General features: G+C 51.7%; 1 protein-coding gene across 5 annotated transcripts in view; it reads left to right on the top strand.

Moving 5' to 3' along the window:
• The window catches only part of BCL11B (BCL11 transcription factor B), a 95,301-nt gene that overhangs the window by 8,410 nt on the left and 66,872 nt on the right, over positions 1-20,019 (top strand). For 3 of the 5 annotated variants that reach the window (XM_081047785.1, XM_081047782.1, XM_081047784.1), the window contains exon 2: positions 5,936-6,304. In XM_081047785.1, the coding sequence (XP_080903911.1) occupies positions 5,936-6,304 (369 nt within the window). The remainder of the gene's footprint in view (positions 1-5,935; positions 6,305-20,019) is intronic. The other 2 variants (XM_081047786.1, XM_081047783.1) reach the window with 1 other exon arrangement.

Genomic DNA, 20,019 nt, shown 5'->3' with positions numbered 1-20,019 from the left:
GCAGGGGGTGGGGAAAGGTTGAACTGAAGTCTGTAGAGCAAGGTATAGGGTATTTTTTCAGGGAGCTATTTCTGATGAGTGGAAGTGTCGAGATGCCTGGCTGGGGATGTGAAGGACCATGGGGCTTCTCCTCACAACCCTGGACTTCTCCACCTGGTCCTCTGTCTGGGCTGTGTGGCTGAGGTGCTTCCTGTTCCCAAACCTCTTCTTGGATCAGGAAGCCTGACTTCCTGGAATGCAGGCCAGGCCCAGGCCTTCCCCTGAGGGCCCAGTCAGCCAGACCCCTCCCTGGTCATTTTCACGGGCAGGGCAACAACCCACATGCCAGATAAGGCTGTGCATAGGCAGCCCTTCTCTCCTCCGTCTTCTGCCCAGATGTCAGAAATCTTGAAAATTTCACTTTGAGATGTGTGCTGTGGTTGGCGTGGAGCCGATGGGGCTTTGTGGGGTGGTGGTCTCTGTAGGCACCGGACCGTGTAGTGATTTGAAGGTGGTAGGGAGGTGGCCTTTGGAGGGTCTCAGGGCGGCGCAGGGCCACCATCTCTGTGACACCTGGAACAGGTAGCCTCCTCAGACCCCTGTGCAAGAGGGCAGGTGGTCAGGGGAGAGAGAGCATCTGTGTGACGTGTCCTGCTTTGGACTCTCCTAGGGAGCAACAGCTCCCAGCCTTGTTGGCTACAGAAATTTGGAGGGCAGATGGCTGGGACCCGGATTGTGGCCCCCACCCCCAGATGTGTCCTAGCCCTTTGTGGCCCTCGGAGCACAGTCCTCCGAACGCATCCCTGGCTGGGTAACGGTCCCCTCTTATCTCCGTCCCCTCTGCCAGGCACTTTATTATTCCCTCTGTTCGGAGAACTTCATAAAGCCTCTTGTGCCTTTAAACATCATCCAGTCATAGATTATTGTCTCCACCAAGAATTGATTCCTTCCCTCTCCTACCCACCCCTCTTCCCCTTCCCCATGGTTGTTATTTTCTCTTGGATCCAATAAATTAAAAATTGATGGCAGCTCAGAAAGTGTTGTGCTCTGTCGAGTGTGCACGTTGGTATTTCGATGTCGCCCGGAGTCCCAGCCCCTCCCTGAATGTTCTCGGGGAGGAGAAGGAAGAGAGCCCTTCGCAGATATTGGTAAGCATGGCAAGGGCTCCGTCTTCGTAGGAAGCAGGTGTAAAGTCTCCAGTCGGATGCAAAGCTCGGGCGGATGGATGCTGAACAGTTCTTGTAAACACGTGTACACATCATGATGGCATCTGTGACGTTGGTGGCACACAGTTTTAAGAGCCTGGCAACCCTCCCCCCACATCCTTCCCTCCCCATCTATCATTGAACCGATAATTCTATGTATGTTTCTCCCGGACTGTGGCTCAGCTATGGAAGCTAGAGATTTGGATTTGGATCAGTGCAGGGTTAGGGGGCCGTGGCCTGTGTGCTGTGTGTGGCAGTAACCCACGTGCACTGCACTCTGGGGACAGCGGCCGGCTGGCCTGTTGGCTGCAATTCCCGGAAGGGCAGGCGAAGAGACAGTTGGACCAGGGTGGGTGGGGCCTTGAGGGCCCTGCCTGTGGGGGAATCACTGGCCAGGTGAATACACCTGCTGAGGCCGTGCAGTGCTGGGGGCCTGTGGGCTGCTTGGCTGGGCCTGTGTCATCCATGCCCTCCCATTTCTGTCCTCTGTCCCAAATCCCTTTCCAGCTGATCCGAGCGAGGCACCAGCGAGGCACGGGAGAGTTTGTCTTAGGATCAAGTGCCTCCCCGTGCAGTTAGCAACAATGTCTGTTATTATTTGTGAATCCTGATTTCATTGCTTCTAAATGCCTTTACCAGCTGGGAGGAGGCCCAGCCTTGTAAATAAAATGTGGTTTTGTTGTAAAAGAAAATTAACTGTGTGTGTGTCCATATGCTTTAGGATTTCACATTTCAGAACCCACCCCAGTCTGATATCTGACATTGGGACAAGTGGCTCGCTGCATCCATTCGTGTTTCCTCTTAATGAGTCCCAACAATTTAGCAATCCCGTCCTTTATTCGGCGCATAATAGTGAGAGCAGCAGTATTGTCCAGGGCTGCCTGACACTTGGGGAGTATTTCACGAAAGCAGACGTCATCTCAGAGGAGAAAGCTCGTCTTGCCTTCTTTTTGTAAGGCCTGAGTTGGCCGGACAAGGCAGCCCTGAAAGGCTGGTTTGCAGGGGCCGGGAATTTGAAAGGCTGTTTTTGTTTGCATGTATCTTTTTTCTGGTGCTTTCTCATCTCTGGGTGGCAGTTTGGACCGCTCTGCCTGCCACAGCAGAGGCCTGGGTCTCCGAGGCTGTGCGGGGCTGTGTGGTTCCAGTGCCCGCGGGACAGAGGAAGGAGGGTTCTAGGAGGGCCAGACGCGCCCACACTTTGCCCCTCTCGGAGCTTGGCTATGTGGCTCTTTCTCCTTTTATTTCTTCCATTATCGATGCAGTTCTAAGAAGGGACACACACACACAGAGACACACACACACGCACCCCACACACCCAGCTTGGTATCCGCCTGCCAGCGGAAATGAAACCACAGCCTGACTTTGGAGGTGTCTCCGAAGGCCGTGAGCGTGAGCTTTTAAGGTTCAGCAGGCTGCCTTGGTCCACCCACTCTGACCCCAAAGTTTGACAGTTTGGGGGTTCGGGGTGCCTCTGCTACCTGAACGTTGAGGGTGACATTGCTGCCTTCCTGGGAAGTGTCTCCTGCAGCAGGGCCCCACACCCCAGGGGTGGGGAAAGGAAACCCGGTCTTGGAGCTGAGTGAATGCCCTCTGTCACCTTGAGTTTTACTTTCAACACTGGCAGTGGGAGGGGAAGGAGATATTTCGGTTGATGTTTCTTTGCCTCCTGGCCTCCCTTGGAGACAGTGAGCTGGATCCTGGGTCTGGGAGGTGGAGATCCGAGTTCAGAGTTGCCTGCAGGACCCCAGCAGGGCCGGGCTGCCCAGGCGGGTTGGCTGCAGCTGCAAGGGGACTGGTGGCAGAAATCTGAACTACAGCACAGTGAACGGTTTGGGGTACTTTCAAACTTAATTATTGGGGCTCGCAGGGCTGGCAGTATAAGGAAAGTGAAAAGGCAGGGACTGCCGCATGAAGGAAGGGATTACCAGATGTTACAAAAAAAAAAAGGAGAGAAAGGGAGACAGTGTTGGTGACGCAGAATCCTCAGCAAAAGGTGGAAGGGACAGGGAGGAATGCTTGCACACAGGCCTACGTGACCTTTGCTGATTTTACATTTAGTCTGCGTTTCTTTTGAATTAGAAAATGATTTTGAAATTAGGTAGCTCAAAACCTCTTAGCAGAGAGGAGATATTCCTACAACTCCTGCCCAGGAGAGAGCGATGGACGTGGCTGAAAAAGTGAATGGAAAGCAAAGCAACACAAAACAAAACAAAAAAAGGAAACCAAAGATGAAATTAAACAACAGAAGACACCTCCCCAACTTCTGAAAGGACGATCAAGTTGGGAATATGGATGGCTAAGCTGTTGTCGTCATTCGTTTTTATCAGATGCCGTGTTTGTCAGCCATGTGCCAGCCCTGCTCACCACGGTACCAGGTACCGTCACCCTTCCTACCACAGCCCTTGCCTCTGTTTCCTTTGAATTCTCAATTTCATTTTGTCCTTTTTTGCTTTTTAGCTCATTTCCTTTGTGCCCCCCTCTCTCTCTCTCTTTTTTTTTAACAAAACAATATTTTGACATCCTCCTCCCATTTATTAGATTACCTTCTCTAGAAATGGCGCACAATACATCCTTATATTTCTAAAGAACTGTTTTCACAGCCCTCTCCTTTGGCTCTGAAATTATGTATATGTAATTGGTAATTAAAGGTGCAAGCTTTTCAATATAAACAGTATTGCTCAATGTTAGATCATTAAAGGGAAAAGAGGCAGCGAATAATTACCTTTTACATTCTGACAAACCGTTCACAGGAATCCAGTTCCCTCCTAGAACCACTGTTTGGCGTGAGGGTTGTGATTACATTTAACCATAGCAAAGCATCTTTTCATAAAATAAATTGGTAAATTAATTATGTAGCATTGTCTTCCAACTCCTTTTTAAGTAAACTCCGACTTCTTTTTAAAGTGTAATTAATGGTTTCTGGGGCTGGCTTTGTGCACATGTTTTCTCGTACCTTATAGGTGCTTGTTGTCAGAAGAATGCAGACCACAGATTGAGGATTTCCTCACCAGCAGGGTGTTTTTGTGTGGCCACATTTCTATCGCGTGTCTACATTTAATGCATCAAGAGGACTCGACCTGCTTTTCTAGACCCACAGGCAGGATCTCAAATGGCAGTGTCCCATTCCAGCAATACCTCCTCTTGGACCTATAGACGCATAGTTCACACGTGTCCTATGTTGTATACATTGAGTCCGTTCTCGATTGAGTCCTACACATGGACTCTCACAGGCCCTGAAGAAGCCTGTTCAGAAACGGTGATTTATGTGGAGGATGAAAGATGCCATAGAGGTTTTTCCTTAAATGATCTGTTCTTTGGTTCTGGCCGGTCAATAACCTCACTGCCACGGGATGTGTTTTTCTCCCTTCCATCCCTTCCCTCTGTTTTCTGTGGTTTTCACGATCCTTTCCTAAATATCACAGAACTTACAGTTTGCCTGCCTCCTTGGGTTTCAGACCCCTGAAGACCCCGGCACTCGGGCCGATGTGCTGGCATTTGCTCTCAAAAAATTCCCACCCGAATTTGTTCAGACCCCCAGAGCAGATGCAAGCTCATTGTCCACGTCCCTTATTTGTGACACTTTTTTTTCAGCTGACAGTCTTCCACTTTTCTCCTGAGGGGTTTGCTGCTTTTTGAGGCATTCATTAGCTTCAAGATATTTGGGTCCTACGCTCCTTTAAAAAAAAAAAAAAGTAAGTATGTCGGCTGCTAAAGAAATATGAAAATGTACAGCCCATTGAAAGGGTGGTTTGTCATCTGCCAAGAAATGCTTTTGCAGCCTGAAGAATTTTTTTTCCTTTTCTTTTTCTGGGAGTGAGAATAAAACCAACCAACAAAAAAGGACAGTGGGGACTCGATGAGTGCTGGGACATCTACAAAACAGTGGAAATCTGACCAGGTGCTGGATGTTTGACAGGAAAGCCAGCTCCCCCTTTACGCCAGCAGACTCAGCGTTGCTTTTCCTTTCGGTATTTCTTTTGGAACCAACGCTCACTTGTTGCTTTCTGAGCGTGTGGGCTTCTTTCTCTCGTAAGGCCTGGCCCTGTGATGGCTGTCTGGGTTTCTGTTTTCTTGTCTGGTATGCAGCCAGGTCTCAGGTAGAGGAATGCAAGTCAGACTTGCATGAATGGGGAAAGCATGAATGAAAGGTGGGGGGGAGAGGGTGCAGCAGATCCAGCCCCAGAAGGGTGAGCCGCCCCGCTCGCTCGTGGTTGTCAGCCTTGCCTGCCCATCAGGGTCTCCTGGGAGTCTTAAAAAACAACAACCTCATGTTTGGGTCCCAGTGTCATTGGTCTGGGGTGCTGTGAGGGCATGGGAGATTTTCTGAGTCTCCCAGGTGATTCTCAGGTGCTGCAAAGTTTGAGAGACACGTCTGTAGCTGATACGTCTGGGACGGCTGAGTCTCTTGTGAAACCAGGATGTGTGTCTGTGCTTGTGGACACGTATGTGTTCCTGTGCTATGTTGGGGAGGGGGATCGACAGAGAATGAACTAGAAAGTAGTAAGGTCACCACTAACACTACTGAAGTCGCAACCTCAGGGAGCCGTGACGTTACTCTATCTGTCACCCGTGGGCTGGTGAAGCCCCTGCCTCCAGGAGTCGTGGGGAGCACTTGGTGAACTCTGGCATCCCGCAGCGGAGGGGGCCTGCCTCTAGGTGGGGATGGGTTGGAATGAACGATGGGTGCTTGTGATTGCCTAAGCCCATCTCTATCTTTTCTGCCCCCCCCCCTTTCTCCTTTCTCTCTCCAGCAGAGGCTGACCATGTGGAGGCTGCCATCCTTGAAGAAGACGAGGGTCTGGAGATAGAGGAGCCCAGCGGCCTGGGGCTGTTAGTGGGTGGCCCCGACCCTGACCTGCTCACCTGTGGACAGTGTCAGATGAACTTCCCCCTGGGGGATATCCTGGTTTTTATAGAGCACAAGAAGAAGCAGTGTGGTGGCAGCCTGGGTGCCTGTTATGACAAAGGCCTGGACAAGGGCAGCCCGCCGCCCTCCTCACGCTCTGAGCTCAGGAAAGTGTCCGAGCCGGTGGAGATTGGGATCCAGGTCACCCCCGACGAAGATGACCACCTGCTCTCGCCCACGAAAGGCATTTGCCCCAAGCAGGAGAACATTGCAGGTATGGAATGTGGCACTCGCCTGGCCGCTGACGAAGCCACCCCCCCGGTCTCATGCCCGCCTTCACCCCTTGCTGTGTCGGGGGGCTCGCCCTCAATCTGAGGGTGTCGGTGCTGGGATGGCCCAGGAGCTATCAGGACAGCCTCTGGGCCACCAGCTGGGCTCGTCCTTTCCGATGGTCCGCCGTCCAGGTGACCCTCAGTAGGAGACAGGCCCGGAGCTCAGGGGGGCCCAAATGGCCCATGGTGGCTTTGCTTTTGGCAACGGGATGCTGTTGTGGGGCTTAATGCACAGGTGGCCAGGAGCACTGATGGGAATTTGGAAGTCTGGTTGACCCTCAGTCTGCTGGGGTTTATGGCTTAGTCTCTGGTTTTGGAGCCAGAGAATCTTGGGTTGGAATCGTGTGAAATCCACAACTCGGACGGATCCGTTTCCCAGTCTGTGAAATGGGGTCAGTGAAACCTCTTTCAGTGGGGTTGTGAGCTAATGGGGCTGCATGTGGGCGGCCCCTGGACGGCACTTATGAATGGGAGTGCTCATTTTCTCCCCCTCCTCTCTCTGGCTTCAGTTTCCCACCTGTGGAAAGAGGGGTTAGGCCCCCTGATCTCAGAGGACCCTTCTGACACTGCCTATCCTCAGGGGTGGGCACTTGCTAGAGTGCCCCTTGGGGGATGTTGGACATGCCCTCTGGCATGTCCACTTGGCCAGCCATGTGGATGGCTGATTTTTATCACCTGAAGAACAGGTCTGGGGCTTGTGCCTTCCAGCCAGGTCTGCTCACCACAGGGCTGTGGCCTGCCAGAGTCTCCTCCAGGGAGCACAGGCTCTGTGTGAACCAGAGTATTGGAATCTGGATCATTCTTCTGAGCCCAGGAAGCCGGAGGGAGAATGGGAGTGCCCTGGCTGGGCTGTGTCCCCTAGAAGTGGCAGCCTGTCCTGCAGCAAGTTGGCATCAGAGGGCATGCAGATGAGTGTTTGAATCCTGATGGTTGAATTTGGACAAGATGCTACACAGGTCTGAGCCTCAGTTTCCTCATCTGTTAACAGGGAGTGCTAACACTGGCTGGCTTGGTGCTGGGATTAAATGAGCAGGACTCCGTAAATGCTTTAGAACTGTCCTCTGAGAGGTCAGTTCTGCAGTGTGCAAGTAGGTGGCCAGCTGGGAAAACGTATGGATCTGTCTCCACCGTGTTTCAGTCAAGGAAGCTAGCAGGGATGCTGGAGGGGCTGAGGCTGGGTGTTCCTTGGAGGGTGAGCCTAGTGTATCCATGGGTAAGGTAATGCAGCAAGCCCGGCTACTCTGTGACCTCAGGCCTCACTTTGCCCATCTGTAAAATGGAACTGATGAGATCTTGCTCCCGTGGAGAGACTGGTGGCATGCACTGGGCACAGTGGCCTGTGGGCCTTGCCTTCGGTGTGTGTCCCAGCACGAGAGTCTCTCACTCCTAAGGTGCCAAGGACATGGAGAAAAATGTCTGACATGTCCAGGCCATGGTCACGTAAACCCGGGTCTCTGAATTCCGTGCAGATCTGAGAGACACTTCCTTCGTTAGGGCTGGAGCCATCAGGCGAGCCAGGTGCTGGGTCTCTTTTGTCTGTGTTGTTGGGGTCCCCACCCTTCCTTTCATCAGACATTCGAGGGTTGTTGTCACCAGCGGTATGAGCTCCTGGCACCAGTGCACACAGACCTTTCAGGGGTGGCTTCTGCCGATGAGATGCCGGCTTCTCCTTATGTTTCAGTGGAAAGACTTTCTGCCTTTGCCAAAAACCCATCTGAATTCTCTTTTCACATTGAAGGTATTTCCCCATGAGAGGCGGCAGATCGTTGAGGGTAGGTTTGTTTAAGAAAGCGCCTAAATATGATTTCATAAAAGGCAGTTAATCTCTAAGGCGCTTTGTCCTCCGCCCCCCTCCCCTCCTTTTTGGGGTTGTAATGCTGCAGCAGCCTACCGTATTTTTATTTTATGTGTGACGAAAGATTTTCTTGGCCTTTTCTGTTCAGCAACAGGACGAATGGATTTTTTCATTCTTGAAGAAATATGTAAAATAATCCCTTAGAAGTCTAAAGAGATATGTTTGTTCAAAGCATTTAAAATGTTATTTTAATCAAAGGCACAAAACAGTCTCCATGCTCTGTCAGCTGAAGACGACCATTCCATTCAACGGCACACTTCCCTTTCCAGTCTTCCTTTTTGACTTTTCCCTCCCTACGTTGGCACCAACTTTTTTTCCTTTTTTATTTAATAAAAAGGAAAGATTAAAGAATAAAACTTCAGTGGCTCAAATGTATAAAGTAATTTAATATGGTGGGAGCATTAATTATTTTAGCTTAATTGAATTCTGAGGGCTGCCGTGGTTGCATTTTTGTAGACAAGCCCTGTTTATTATTTCTCTGTGTAGATCAACAGTAAAGGAAACACAGATAACTTTCAGTTATTTATTGTAAAATAAATGTGTCAATTCATGTGTAAAGCAAGCTGCTCAAAGATAATTGAGTCTTTATATTTTAAGAGGGGGGCTAGGAATCACAGGCGCGTTTCCGCCCGGGCTTCCGGAAATCCGCACAGCTGCTGCCCATGCCGCTGGCACCGCTGGCCTGCCCGGGCCTCTCCTGTTGCCTCCTGGCTGTGGCTGGGAGGGGATGCTCCGGCCCTTCCATGCCCCACTGTTGTCCCAGGGCCGGTGGCTGTTCATTCTTGGGACTTTGCCTCTGGCTTGGCTGTCAGCGGTGGCCACGAGTGTCCTGCCTTTCCTGTATGCTGTCCTCCTTGCCACCAGGTGCTTCTAGAAGCAGTGCTCCAGAAATGGACGGGCAGGGCTGGCCTGTAAATATGTGGGGTCCCTTCCACCCTTAAGGGCGTCCCCAGGGTGAGAACCGAGTTGAAATGCTGTCAGTCATTATAGCAGGGTTGGACCCTGGATCAGCCCTTTTCTTGGGAAACAGTAATTCTGGAGATACGGGTATGAAAGGAGTAGTTATTATTCCTTTTTTTGTTTTGTTTTGTTAAATGATTAAGAAACAAAGAAGTATGAGAGTGGAAGGAGAAAGTTTCTGAAGTTTAGTCTCCTGCAGGGCTTTCATTCATTCATTCATTCATTCATTTATTCATCAGCGGAGTGCCTATTACCTTTATCTTCCCCGGGCATCCCCGCCTCGTCCCCAATGGGATGACAGTCTCAGAGACAGCAACGTAGCGGGAGGATGGCCACAGGGCTTCAGCTCCATCCCACGTGGGGAACTTGGCCAGAGTGTGGGTAGGCTGTGTCCCTGCCCTTGCTGTGTGTGTTCTGGGGCCTGAGCCCTGCTCCCTGAGTGTCCGCTATGGGCAGAGGAGGCCTGTCTGTGGAGCTTGTGTCCCATGTGGGGACAGAGTGTGGAGCTGGTCAGAGGTAGGGGCTTGGCCTGAAGGTCTGTGTCAGGGACAGGCATGTGCCTCTGCCATATATCTGCCTATAGAGGAGTTCTTTCTGTTTCTTAAGATCCCTTCCTATGGCCTGTCCCTGCCTCTCTGAGGGTTCTGATGGAACTCGGGGCCCATCCATCAAGGGAAGATGGGAGTGGTAGAGCCCGGGAGGGACATGAGGGTGGTTCCAGAGTTTGCACAGAGCAGGAGTCTCTAGAGCTGTTATCTGGGATGGGCCTCTTGAGGAGGAGGAGGGGAAAAGGGGCTTAGGGGGATTTGAGGTTTGTGACCTGCATCAGGCAGGCTCGTGCTGCTGTGTGGGAAAGGACCCAGCCCAGGTTTGTGCCACCCTGCTGCCTGCCAGCCTCGGGCAGTGAGAGTTGACTTTCTGAGCTGCAGTTTCCTCATCTGGGAACATACCTAACAGTAATTGTGACGTTAAGTGGCACGTGCCTGGTGCACGGCAACGCATGCTATAAATATGAGGGCCCTCCCCTTCCTCTGCTTTCCCCAGCTTCGTCATTTCCAGTGGGTCTCCTGGGTTGAGGAAAGAATGGAACCTTTCTGGGTTCTGAGAATTCTGCTTGGAAGCTTTCTGGGTTCTGAGAATTCCACATCAGAAACGATGTCAGAATGATGGTTGTGCTGTTGTGTGTGTCACCCCGCTGCTAGCCCCATCTTTGGTCACATTATTGCCCTACGGTGAAGCTCTGATGGTGTGTTGCCCTGCGTCTCAGGGGTTGAAGGAGCACGGGCTTGGGTGTCAGCTGGCTGGGGTGGAATTCCAGCTCCGACTCAGGCAAGTCCTGTCTCTTTTCTGGGCCTCAGTTTCCACGTCTGCACCTATTTTTCTGAGTTCAAGCACCCACCCAACACAGTCCTGCTGGAGGGAGACAATGGAAAAGTGGCAGCTTCTACAAAGCCACACTCAGGATCCTGCTAGGCAGCCCAAAGTTTTTGCTTTTCTCAGTGAAAATCTTGAAAACTTATCTTGGCTCTCTTTCTCAGCCATTTCCTCCAGATTCCTCCTTAGAATTCCCATTTTATAGCCACTGGAGGGGAGAGGCTCTTGATCACAGGTAATTTGTTCTTGCGTGTTATCACCTCTTCTGTAATGGGAGAAATGAGCCATTAGCTGTCAGTCATAAGTTTGCCTTCTGCCTTTCCTTTCTCTTCCCCTTAAACCCCAAATGTCAGATTTCTGGAGAGATGCAGGAGACAGGCAGCAGGTGACAGGAGGTGGCAGAGCCCCCCGGGCTGAAGGTGGTAGGCAGTTCCCTGCTGCAATAGCCCCCCACTTTCCAAGTCTCCATCCTGGACCTAGAACCCTGAAGGCCTGGGGTGGAGGGTGGTTCACGTAGCCGGTAGGGCACAGACGCGCCGCGGTCTGGGTTCCCAGACAGTGACCCATCGCCCGACAATGCATTGGAGAAGAAAAGGCTTCTGATCAGCCTGAGGACTTACTTGCTGCTCTGAGAATGTTCGTTTCAGACTTTAAAAAATAATAACATAAATGTGGGGGTAAAAAAGAATATTAGCTTGGCCAGTGGTAGAAACTAAATAGGTTGCCTGTGCTGGAAACTGGAGATAAACCCACTTGCAGGTTGTCTTTAAAAACTTGCATTTGATATATGTAGAGTTGTTATTTTCCCTCCAAATTAAGATTGGTTAAATCCATGTGTGTTGTGGCATGGATTATCTTTTTTTTATTATTAAATCGTGACAACTAATTATTAGTTCTGATTGCACCAAGGAAGAGTGGAGTGTTCTGTCTGAGGGATGTGGCCCTGAGCTCAGGGTGAGGTGCGGGGCCTTTCAGGGCTGATCCCAGAGCTTTGGCAGAGCTGGTGGGTGGTGGGGAAGAGGGGCCCACCTGGTAACTCATGTGTTAGGTGTTTTTCTTGGGTTATCTCACTTTGAAATAGATACCACCTTTGAAACAGATACCTCTAACCCCACCTGAAATAGATATTTCTAACCCTACTTTAAACTGGGGTTCAGAGAGGTTAAGGGACTAGGCCCAAGGTCACACAGCAAAGTGGAGTCAGACCTGGGTCTGCCTGGTTTCTTTGGATAACGCAGGGTATGGAGGCTTAGGGAGAGGTTGGTGGAGCCACTGGAGGCAGGCAGTACCTCTAGACCCCATCCAAGGTGGTCCTTGAAGCCAGTCCCAGGCGTGTCCCTTTGCCGCTATGGCCGGGAGCTCTCAGGCCCCCAGAGACTTTGGACCACAGTCTGTGGCAGCCTCATAGTTGTCTGTATTTCCTGGTGGAGGTTTTGGAGAGGTCGGTGGCAGGAAGGAGAGCAATGAAGTGTGAATTCAGATGGACCTGGACTGGAATTTTGGTTTCGCCAGTGACTTGTTGTATGACCTTCAGCTCTGCACGTCTTGGTTTCCTGTGAAATGGAGATAGTCTTTCTTGTCTTTGAGTCTCGTTATCAGGTTTGATTTGGACAATGTATGCCTAGACTAGTCCCTGGGGCTTGTCGATTGTGGTTAATAATAGTCACTAGCAGGATGTAAAGGGGGTCTAGCCTCTTGGCCTGGGCTGGAAGGATCTCATTGCCAACCTCGCATTCTTACCTGTTACAGGACGTATGAGCTTGGGTCACTGGTTACCGGCAGGGTTGAGTCCAGGCCCCAATTATCTTGAGTCAGGACAGGTGACCTTTTGTTATACGAGGCTGCCTGGCCCTGTGGCTGGAGACAGACCATTTCCCCTTGCAGAGCCCTGGTTTCCTCACCTGTAACCGGGGAGAAATCCCTGACCTATGGAAGGTCCTGTGTGATCTGTGCAAACGCGTGCAGAGAGTCAGCAGCAGAGAGCTGCAAAATGGGACGGTAGCACTGAGTTGTAGCGGAGAGTTTTACTGAATGAAAACGAAGACAAAGAATATAGGCCGCTAAAGGGTAAATTTTTTCCCTTTACTTTTTAGGTTTGGGGCCTTGTGATCTGTGATTTATGTAGGTGATTCCTTACTTCCATTTCAGGATAGAGGAAGGAAAGTAAAGGAAGAGAATGAGAGAGAAAGAAACCTGGACTCCAATGCCCAGAACCTAATCAAGTCAGCCTCAGTTACTATTATTATTATTAGGGTTTTTATTTGACAGTAAATAGTTAGCAGTTGACTTAAGGTTTTTATTAGGCATTTGACAGCTTTTGTGTGTGTGTGTGTGTGTGTGTGTGTGTATGCGCGCGCGCACACTAATTTTCATGCCTGCGTCATGCATAACCACCAGTTCTAGAATCTGTTAGGAGTGGGCTCCACGTCAGTTAGCCCTATAAAGAAGGCAGCCTGGCTGTCACCGCTGAGCTCTTCGGTTCATCTTTTCATCAGGAAACAGAAAGACTGAGTTTTTCATATTTGGATTTTTAATTTAACACATACTTATCAGAGCTTTCTATGTGCCAGTCACTGTTTGAAGGGCTTTACAAATCTTAAGGGATTTAACCCTCCCGACAACTATGACGTCGGCAGTAGGATCAGTGCCACTTTCCGGAAGAGGAAGCTGAAGCCCAGAGATGCTAAGTCACTTGCCCAAGGTCACACAGCCAGTGAATAGGGGCCCAAGGCTTAAACTCCGCAATCAGGCTCCTCACTGTGCTGAGGTGGTTCTGCCCGTGGTCATATTTCATCCTATGTTCCCATCAACTGCCTCTGCCCCACAAAGTCAGTAAATCAGTTATTACTTTCATTTTGTAGGTGAGGAAACCAAGTCACAGAGAGGTTCAGTTAAGTGCCTTGCACTGTCACCCTGGGAGTTAGCCGAACCGTTGTGCCTAGAAACCAGGCTTTTGACTTCTGGCCAGTGACCTTCCCAGGGTGGCACCTGGGTCATCTCCAGAGAGCCCAGACCCCAGGGGCTGGTGTGGTTCTTTCACGGTGGCTGCCACAGGCCCCTTCTGCTCCAAGCCAGGCAACGAGTGATTTCCAGTCTGACGGTGAAGCTCCGTGATGGGACTTGGGGACTCATGGGACGAATGAATCAGGACAGTGGGCCTCTGCCTGACCTACATGCGTCTTGTGGATTTCGTGTCGACTGCCACTGTGCAAAGCTATCTTGTTAGGAGCTGACTCCACTCAGTCGGCTGGTAACAGGCATAGTGGGTGCACAGTGGGGGAGGGGCTGGCATGGTGTACTTTGGCCCAAGACCCGAGGTGGTATCCTTGCCCTGTGGCTGACATGCTGTGTGACCTTGAACAGACCTTCCCCCTCTCTGGGCCTGAGCTTCCTGAGCTGAAGTGTGAGAAGGTGCGGCCAGTGGTTTCCAACAGCGGCAGGAGACTGACAGGGTGTGGGGCCTTAGATTCCAGTTTATGCCTCAGTCCCCTTCCCACCCAGCAGCCTTGACTGACTTTCCTCATTTGTTACATATCAGGCTTAGGAAGTAAGTTTTCTTAGAAGAAGCTGGTGGCTGAAAAGAAAAATTATTATACTAAGGGATATATCGGATCTCTTCCTGCTCCGAGCTGTGAAGATTCTTCTGTTAGGATTTGCTGCACTGACTGAGGTTGACGGAGTTTAGGCTCAGGACCCCTCGTGTGCACAGGTCCTTTCCAGGCATTCCCCTGATTTTGTAAATGTGCTTTGATATTCGTTTTGTTGTTGTTGTTAATAGGGCCCCCCAAATTGTATAAGCCTCAGGCCCCACAAAATCTGGACCCACCCTGACCCAGGCATTGGGAGGTGGCGGGCAGTGACTTAAGGGGACTGGGGTGTTGGCCCTCCCTTATTGAGCCCAGATGGCAGGTATGTGATCAGGACTTGGAGTCCCCCAGCTGAAGCCAGGGGCAGGGCGACCTTTTTGGAGAAGGCAAGGCCTCTAGTAGGCTCCATTTTATTTTTTTAAGTAGGTTTTCTTAGGGCCCTCCCGCTGGTCTGCTGGTTTTGATGTGGAAGGGCCATGGTGGCTCAGGAAGGAGGAGGGAGTCTGTGCGGAGGGTTCTGGGTGTGAGAGGGGGTGGCCTGGGACGGAGAGGTGGGATCCTTTGATGAGAGATAGGTCTTGGAAAAGGAGCTGCCTGCTGCTGCTTAGACACATGGAAACTGGGACCCCAGTATCCTTTGGGTGGAAAAATAGCAACAAAATGGCCTTTCGTTGGAGATGAGAAGTCAGAACCCCCCACTCCTGGTGTGGAGAGAAGACAGCTATTCAGCCATTCAGATGCTGCCAAGGGCAGGGTGAACCGCCCAGCCCAGGACAGCCAGCTGGTTCTATAAGCCCAAAGTTTGATCAGGGCTGTTAACCCCCTGGGGCTGAGTCCTGGGCAGCTGCCAGAGCCTTCAGGTTGCAGGTATGGACATAGCCTTAGAGACAGGCAGATAAATCCAGACTCAAAGGTGCAAACAGGTGCATGCATGGGTCAGCGCCCACCCAAGGTGAAACCACAATGCACAGTCTCTTGGTCTGGCAGCCCTCCGAGTCTGGACTCTGATGGAGCGCCAGTGAAGACAGCTGTCCAATCCGTCAGTGTCCACAGAAGACACAGTGCCACTTTCCTGACTTCAGGGACCAAAGGGATCCTTGAAATCAGCAGAGAAAGCACTGGCTTTGTTTCAAAGGCTTTTTGGAGGTAGAACGTGGCATCTGGAGAGTGTACCCCCAGTGGGGCCCTGGGGGTCCTCCCTTGGGGCTGGGGGCCAGGGACTGCCTGACCTGGGCTCAGTGTGATATCAACTCTCTAGGTTCTTCCTCTCCCTTAAGGAGAAACAGGACTAACCTTTGATGACCCCTTCCTCCTCCAGGACTGGCTAAGTCAGCTGAGGTTGGTAGACCCCACAAAGCTAAGTTCTCCAAGGGAGCTGAGCAGATTCTTTCCCTCTCCCACCCGGAGTTCAAAGCCAGACAATTAAGAAATCTAAACAGTGTGGTCCTCTCTGCATCATGGACATCATGGGCTTGTAAAACTTTCCCTGCGAAGGAGGCGTCTTTATTCACTGGGAAAAAGAAGTCTGTAATTTTCCTGACCTGACCTTTGCTTTGGAGAGAAGGGGAAAGAGAGAGAGAATCATTTCCAGAAACAAACGGGCCCAAGACAGCACACTCAGGGCCCTGCCATACGGAGCACGGCAGTCAGGACACAAAAACCGAAAACCGCGTGTGCGGTGGGAACGCTAGACTGCCAAGCGCTCTGGGGCCAGGGTCCTTGGCGCGTTCTGAGACTGGGGGGTGGGGGTGGGGAGGGGAGCTGGGCATCAAAGTCGTTCCTTGCGAGCTCTGAGACTGAACCTCTTCTCCGGCTCCCATGAAACCGGGCGCCACCTGCCTCACCGCCAATGCAATTTCCCGTGTGCCCCGACGGTGGCAACTTGCAAGACTCGTTTTGCTCCTCCGCGGGTCTCTAGCGATCCGTCCTCCCGCCAGGGCCCCTTTTCTCCCCCAGACCGTACACACTTATTGCAAAGCATCCCCTCTTCTGCGGGAGGGGCAGGGACAGTGCTCCTCCTGCCAAGCCGGCGGGGGAACTTCAGGCTCCGCCCCCTAGGGGCTCCACGGTTGGGGTCCATTAGTCTCCCTTCACTGCCAAGTCGGGGCACACAATGGCCTTTTCCGAGGCGGGTGGAGCAGAGCTCAGGCGGGGACGCGAGGGCGATCTGCACCTCGCGGCCCCGCACGGGAAACGCGGGGACACCGGCGACTTTGTGACTGCGCCGCCGGGGGCCTCCCCTGCAGTCCGGGCCCCTCCCCTGCTGACTGGGTTCCACCGGGAGTTCGGAGCCGCTGCTCCGGGGCCTCTGGGCGGGCCTGGCCTCCGCCGCGCAGCCGGCCTCGTTGACTTTCCATTCTGTGCCCCGGCGCTCGGCTCTGCCACCATGAGCCACCGCCTTCCTGCTCGCCAGGCCCACCCGTGCACGTTGATTGTGTCTTCTTGGGGCGGGAGGACGGAGGGGGCTCCAGGTCCATGCATAATTCGGGGACTTAATGGCCCAGCTGCCCGAGATGGGAGGCGAGGGGCGGGCAGCGGCGCAGCTGACCCTGCCCGTGTCTGGCCTCGCCGGGAAGGCGCGCTCCTTTCTTCCTCCTGTGACAGCCTCCCTCCCCTTCTCGGCCCAGGTCCGAGGAAGGCTGGGGGGGGGGGCGGCGAGTCGTAGGGTTAAGCAAAGGGAGGGGGCTTCCCTTCGTGCATCCAGGCAACTTCTGAGTTGGGGGTATGTATGTGTGCAGTGAATCGGAGCTGCCCCAGGACCCGGCTCCCGAAGGAGTGGGGGTAGATGGAATGCAGGTTTCCAGGGAGCGCTCTGCAGCGCTTGAGTCTTTTTTTCGGAGCCTACCTCCCCCCCCCCCCCCCCGTTCTCCCCCCCTCCCGTTGAGGCCTGTGGAGCGCGCCCCTGGCCCGGGGCCAGCCCCTTTCCCCGGCAGCAGGCGGAGATGGATGGAGGCGGAGACCCAAGGTCAAGGGCGGGGAGCCCGCCGTCTTGGGGCCCCTTTGTGCGCTGGGCCGCCCCTCCTCCACCCTCCGCCTCTCCCGGAACCCCCGGGCGCGCTCCCGGGCTACTGACCTTCCCAGGCGTGGAGAATTGCCTTTCAGGACTCTGAAAACTCCTGCCAGTGGCCTCCTCCCCGAAACTGTCACGCGTGAGGGGCAGGGGTCCTTGTTGGTGTGGCAGTCCTGGGCCCTGGGGGCGCCCGGGGATCCCCTCTCCCCCGGGCGCCGGAGCACTGAAGGGTAGCGCCGCCCTCCCCAGCCCACGCTGGCCGGACAGAGCCTGGCAGTTCCCTAGATCCAGGTGAGGCCGGGTTGAAAGGAGCCCCCCGAGTTCTCTTTTGCATTTTTTTTGTCTATTCAGGGCAAACAGTCGTGTCCAGAAGAGGTTTTCTTTGGAGTTCTCTCTCCCTTCCCCTCTGGCAGGAGAGGGAGCCTGCTTCTCTAGAGGGAATTCCTGAGGCTGGAATTTTAAAATACTCAAGAGCAAAAGTGTTTTCCCAGTTGTGTGGAAATGGGACCCTCCACTGGAATGGGACACAAAGCCTGGTGGAATTACAGGAAATTAATGTCAGTGCTTCCTTCAGGCCTCCCCCCCCCCCCCGTTGTTTTTCAATACCCCCCAAGAGAATTTGTATGCAAATGGTCACCTTGCTGAGTCTCTATATTTGCTTCTTAAAAATTGGCCTCCAATTGTTTCAAGTACTCCAGCAGGCCCTTAAAGCCCAGAAAAGCAGTGGTTGGACGCCCAACATATTTACCACAAAGCTCTGAAGGAAATGTTCAAACATTTTCCCAAAACTGTTACTCCCAGAAATAAAAATGTATGCTGTTTGGCTATAGAAGATTAAAAGTTTACCTTCACTGTGACAGCTTTTCTAGGCTAGAATTGGAACCATGTCTCTATTTTCAGAGATTTGCTGTAACAAGAATCAAGGTAATTAAAAAACATTGATATATCTATTTATGATTTGGGCTGACCCAAATCATAACAGAATACTGCATTCTCTGTGCTCTCAAAGGCTACAGGAACTTCGTGGTATTTTGAGTTAAGAGTTGATCTTAAAAAAAAAAAAGTCTCAGATTTACTTAACCTGAACTTTGAGCAGCTAGCTTTTCTGATGGAGGAATCTGAAGGTATTTGTCAATTTATTTTTTTGAAAGGCCTGTGAAAAAGGTAACAAATTCAACACTTGGGAACTCAAAGCTGCTGGCAGTCCTGGACGGGAAGGTTTCCGTATCTGCCTGAACTTGCTGGCGATTCCTCAGACGTCCATTTATAACAGTTCTAACAAGATAGAATCTGCCTTTGAATATCTGTAAATACAGGTAAAGATCACAGTCTAGCACTCATAATGGTCCAAGACTGAAAAGGCAGATTCTCATGTTTGATCAATATTTATGTTACCGGATTCCTTCATAAACAGAAAGATGAAACACTTGTTATCTGCGTGTGTGTTCGAGGGGCCTATCCTAGGTCCCTGCAGTTCCTTTAGAAGGACCTACATTTTAGGAATTTTGGAGACAAGGTGTGTGTTGTGGGGGTGATTGTTCATGTTTTGCCTGAAAGATAGGCAACAACTCATGGTTGGGCTGATTTCATGGAGGACGAGGTGAACTCATCTGTTTTCGTTATTTTGACGATTCACAGTTGTAGTAATTACTGGTGATTTCTCCCTGTAGTTCCAGGTTAAACCTTGGGGCAGAGTGGTGGAAGGTTTTTGTCCAGAATACTCCTTGAAGAGAGCGCGCAGCCTCTGGGTGCTCTGCTGCTTTGCGAGGCACACGCCTTTGTGTCCACGTGGTAGGTGGGCTGCCTCACACGCACGCACACAGTGTGTGGTTCTGAGCCTGACAACTCTGCAGGGCTCAGGTGACTTACCTTGCTTTGTTCAGGAGCTACGTGTGGCAGATTTGCTTGGGAAGGGGGTATTCTGTCAGCGGGATCATGTTGAAATAAATACCAGTAGAACTGGTCGACAGAGGATCCCAGGGAGGCCTTCTTCAGACGTGCAGTTCAGCGTCTTCAGTTTTATTACTTTGGGAAATCTAGATGTTCTTACAGGGTTTTCTTGAAGCGTGTCCTCCCAGAGCAGCGCCCGAACGCGGGTTAGACTTCCGGGGTTCAGGTGCTGCTCAGACTTGTTGCTGGAGCATGAGGGCCCATCTCAGTGTCGAAGCCCTGGGTTTGAGGTATGGGCCGGCACGGCACAGTCTCAAATATGTCTGTTCCTCAACGGCCCAGGGCAAACCAGTCCATCTCTTAGTTTCTTCATCTACCAAATGGGGATATCCAATTGTTTATACTCCTGCAACCGTCCAGATAGCAAAACAAACCCTTCCATAGGAGTGAAGTAATTGCTGATTTCAAAGACATCATAAAAGAGTAGACTGTCACTGTTCAGTCCGCGGGGGCAGGGTGACGAGCTTGCATAAGGGCAAGGAATCGCATGGCTACTCGTGTAGCATGTCAGGTTCGATGCTAAGGGGAAAGATTAGGGAACCTAGTGGGAAGTATAAGGCGGAGGCCTTGCATTTTCAGTTTAGTAACCTATTACCAATAGGAAATGCTTCTCCCCATTCTCATTCATTTTAGGGGACTAACCCCCACGCTCCTTGTTTGGGGGCTGTCATGTGATTCAGAACCCTAATACTGAGTGGGTTTGCTATTGCCCTTGACCTGAATATACTAGAAAAGTTATCTTTCCTGATTTTTGGTGTCTGGCTCCAGAAGGAAAGGACGTGGGCAGAGAAAGTGCAGACTTGAGCTGGGAGAAATGCATACAGCAGGTGGTCTGTAAGTGCACAGTCTTGCTGGGTGCGGGTGAGGAAGGAACTCGGTGCAGACTGGTGAGGAGATTCTTGTTTCGTTTTTGCCACCGGT

This window comes from Rhinolophus hipposideros (assembly GCF_964194185.1).
Source record: "Rhinolophus hipposideros genome assembly, chromosome: 5".
NCBI lineage: Eukaryota > Metazoa > Chordata > Mammalia > Chiroptera > Rhinolophidae > Rhinolophus > Rhinolophus hipposideros.
This window is presented reverse-complemented; position numbering and strand designations above follow the sequence as displayed.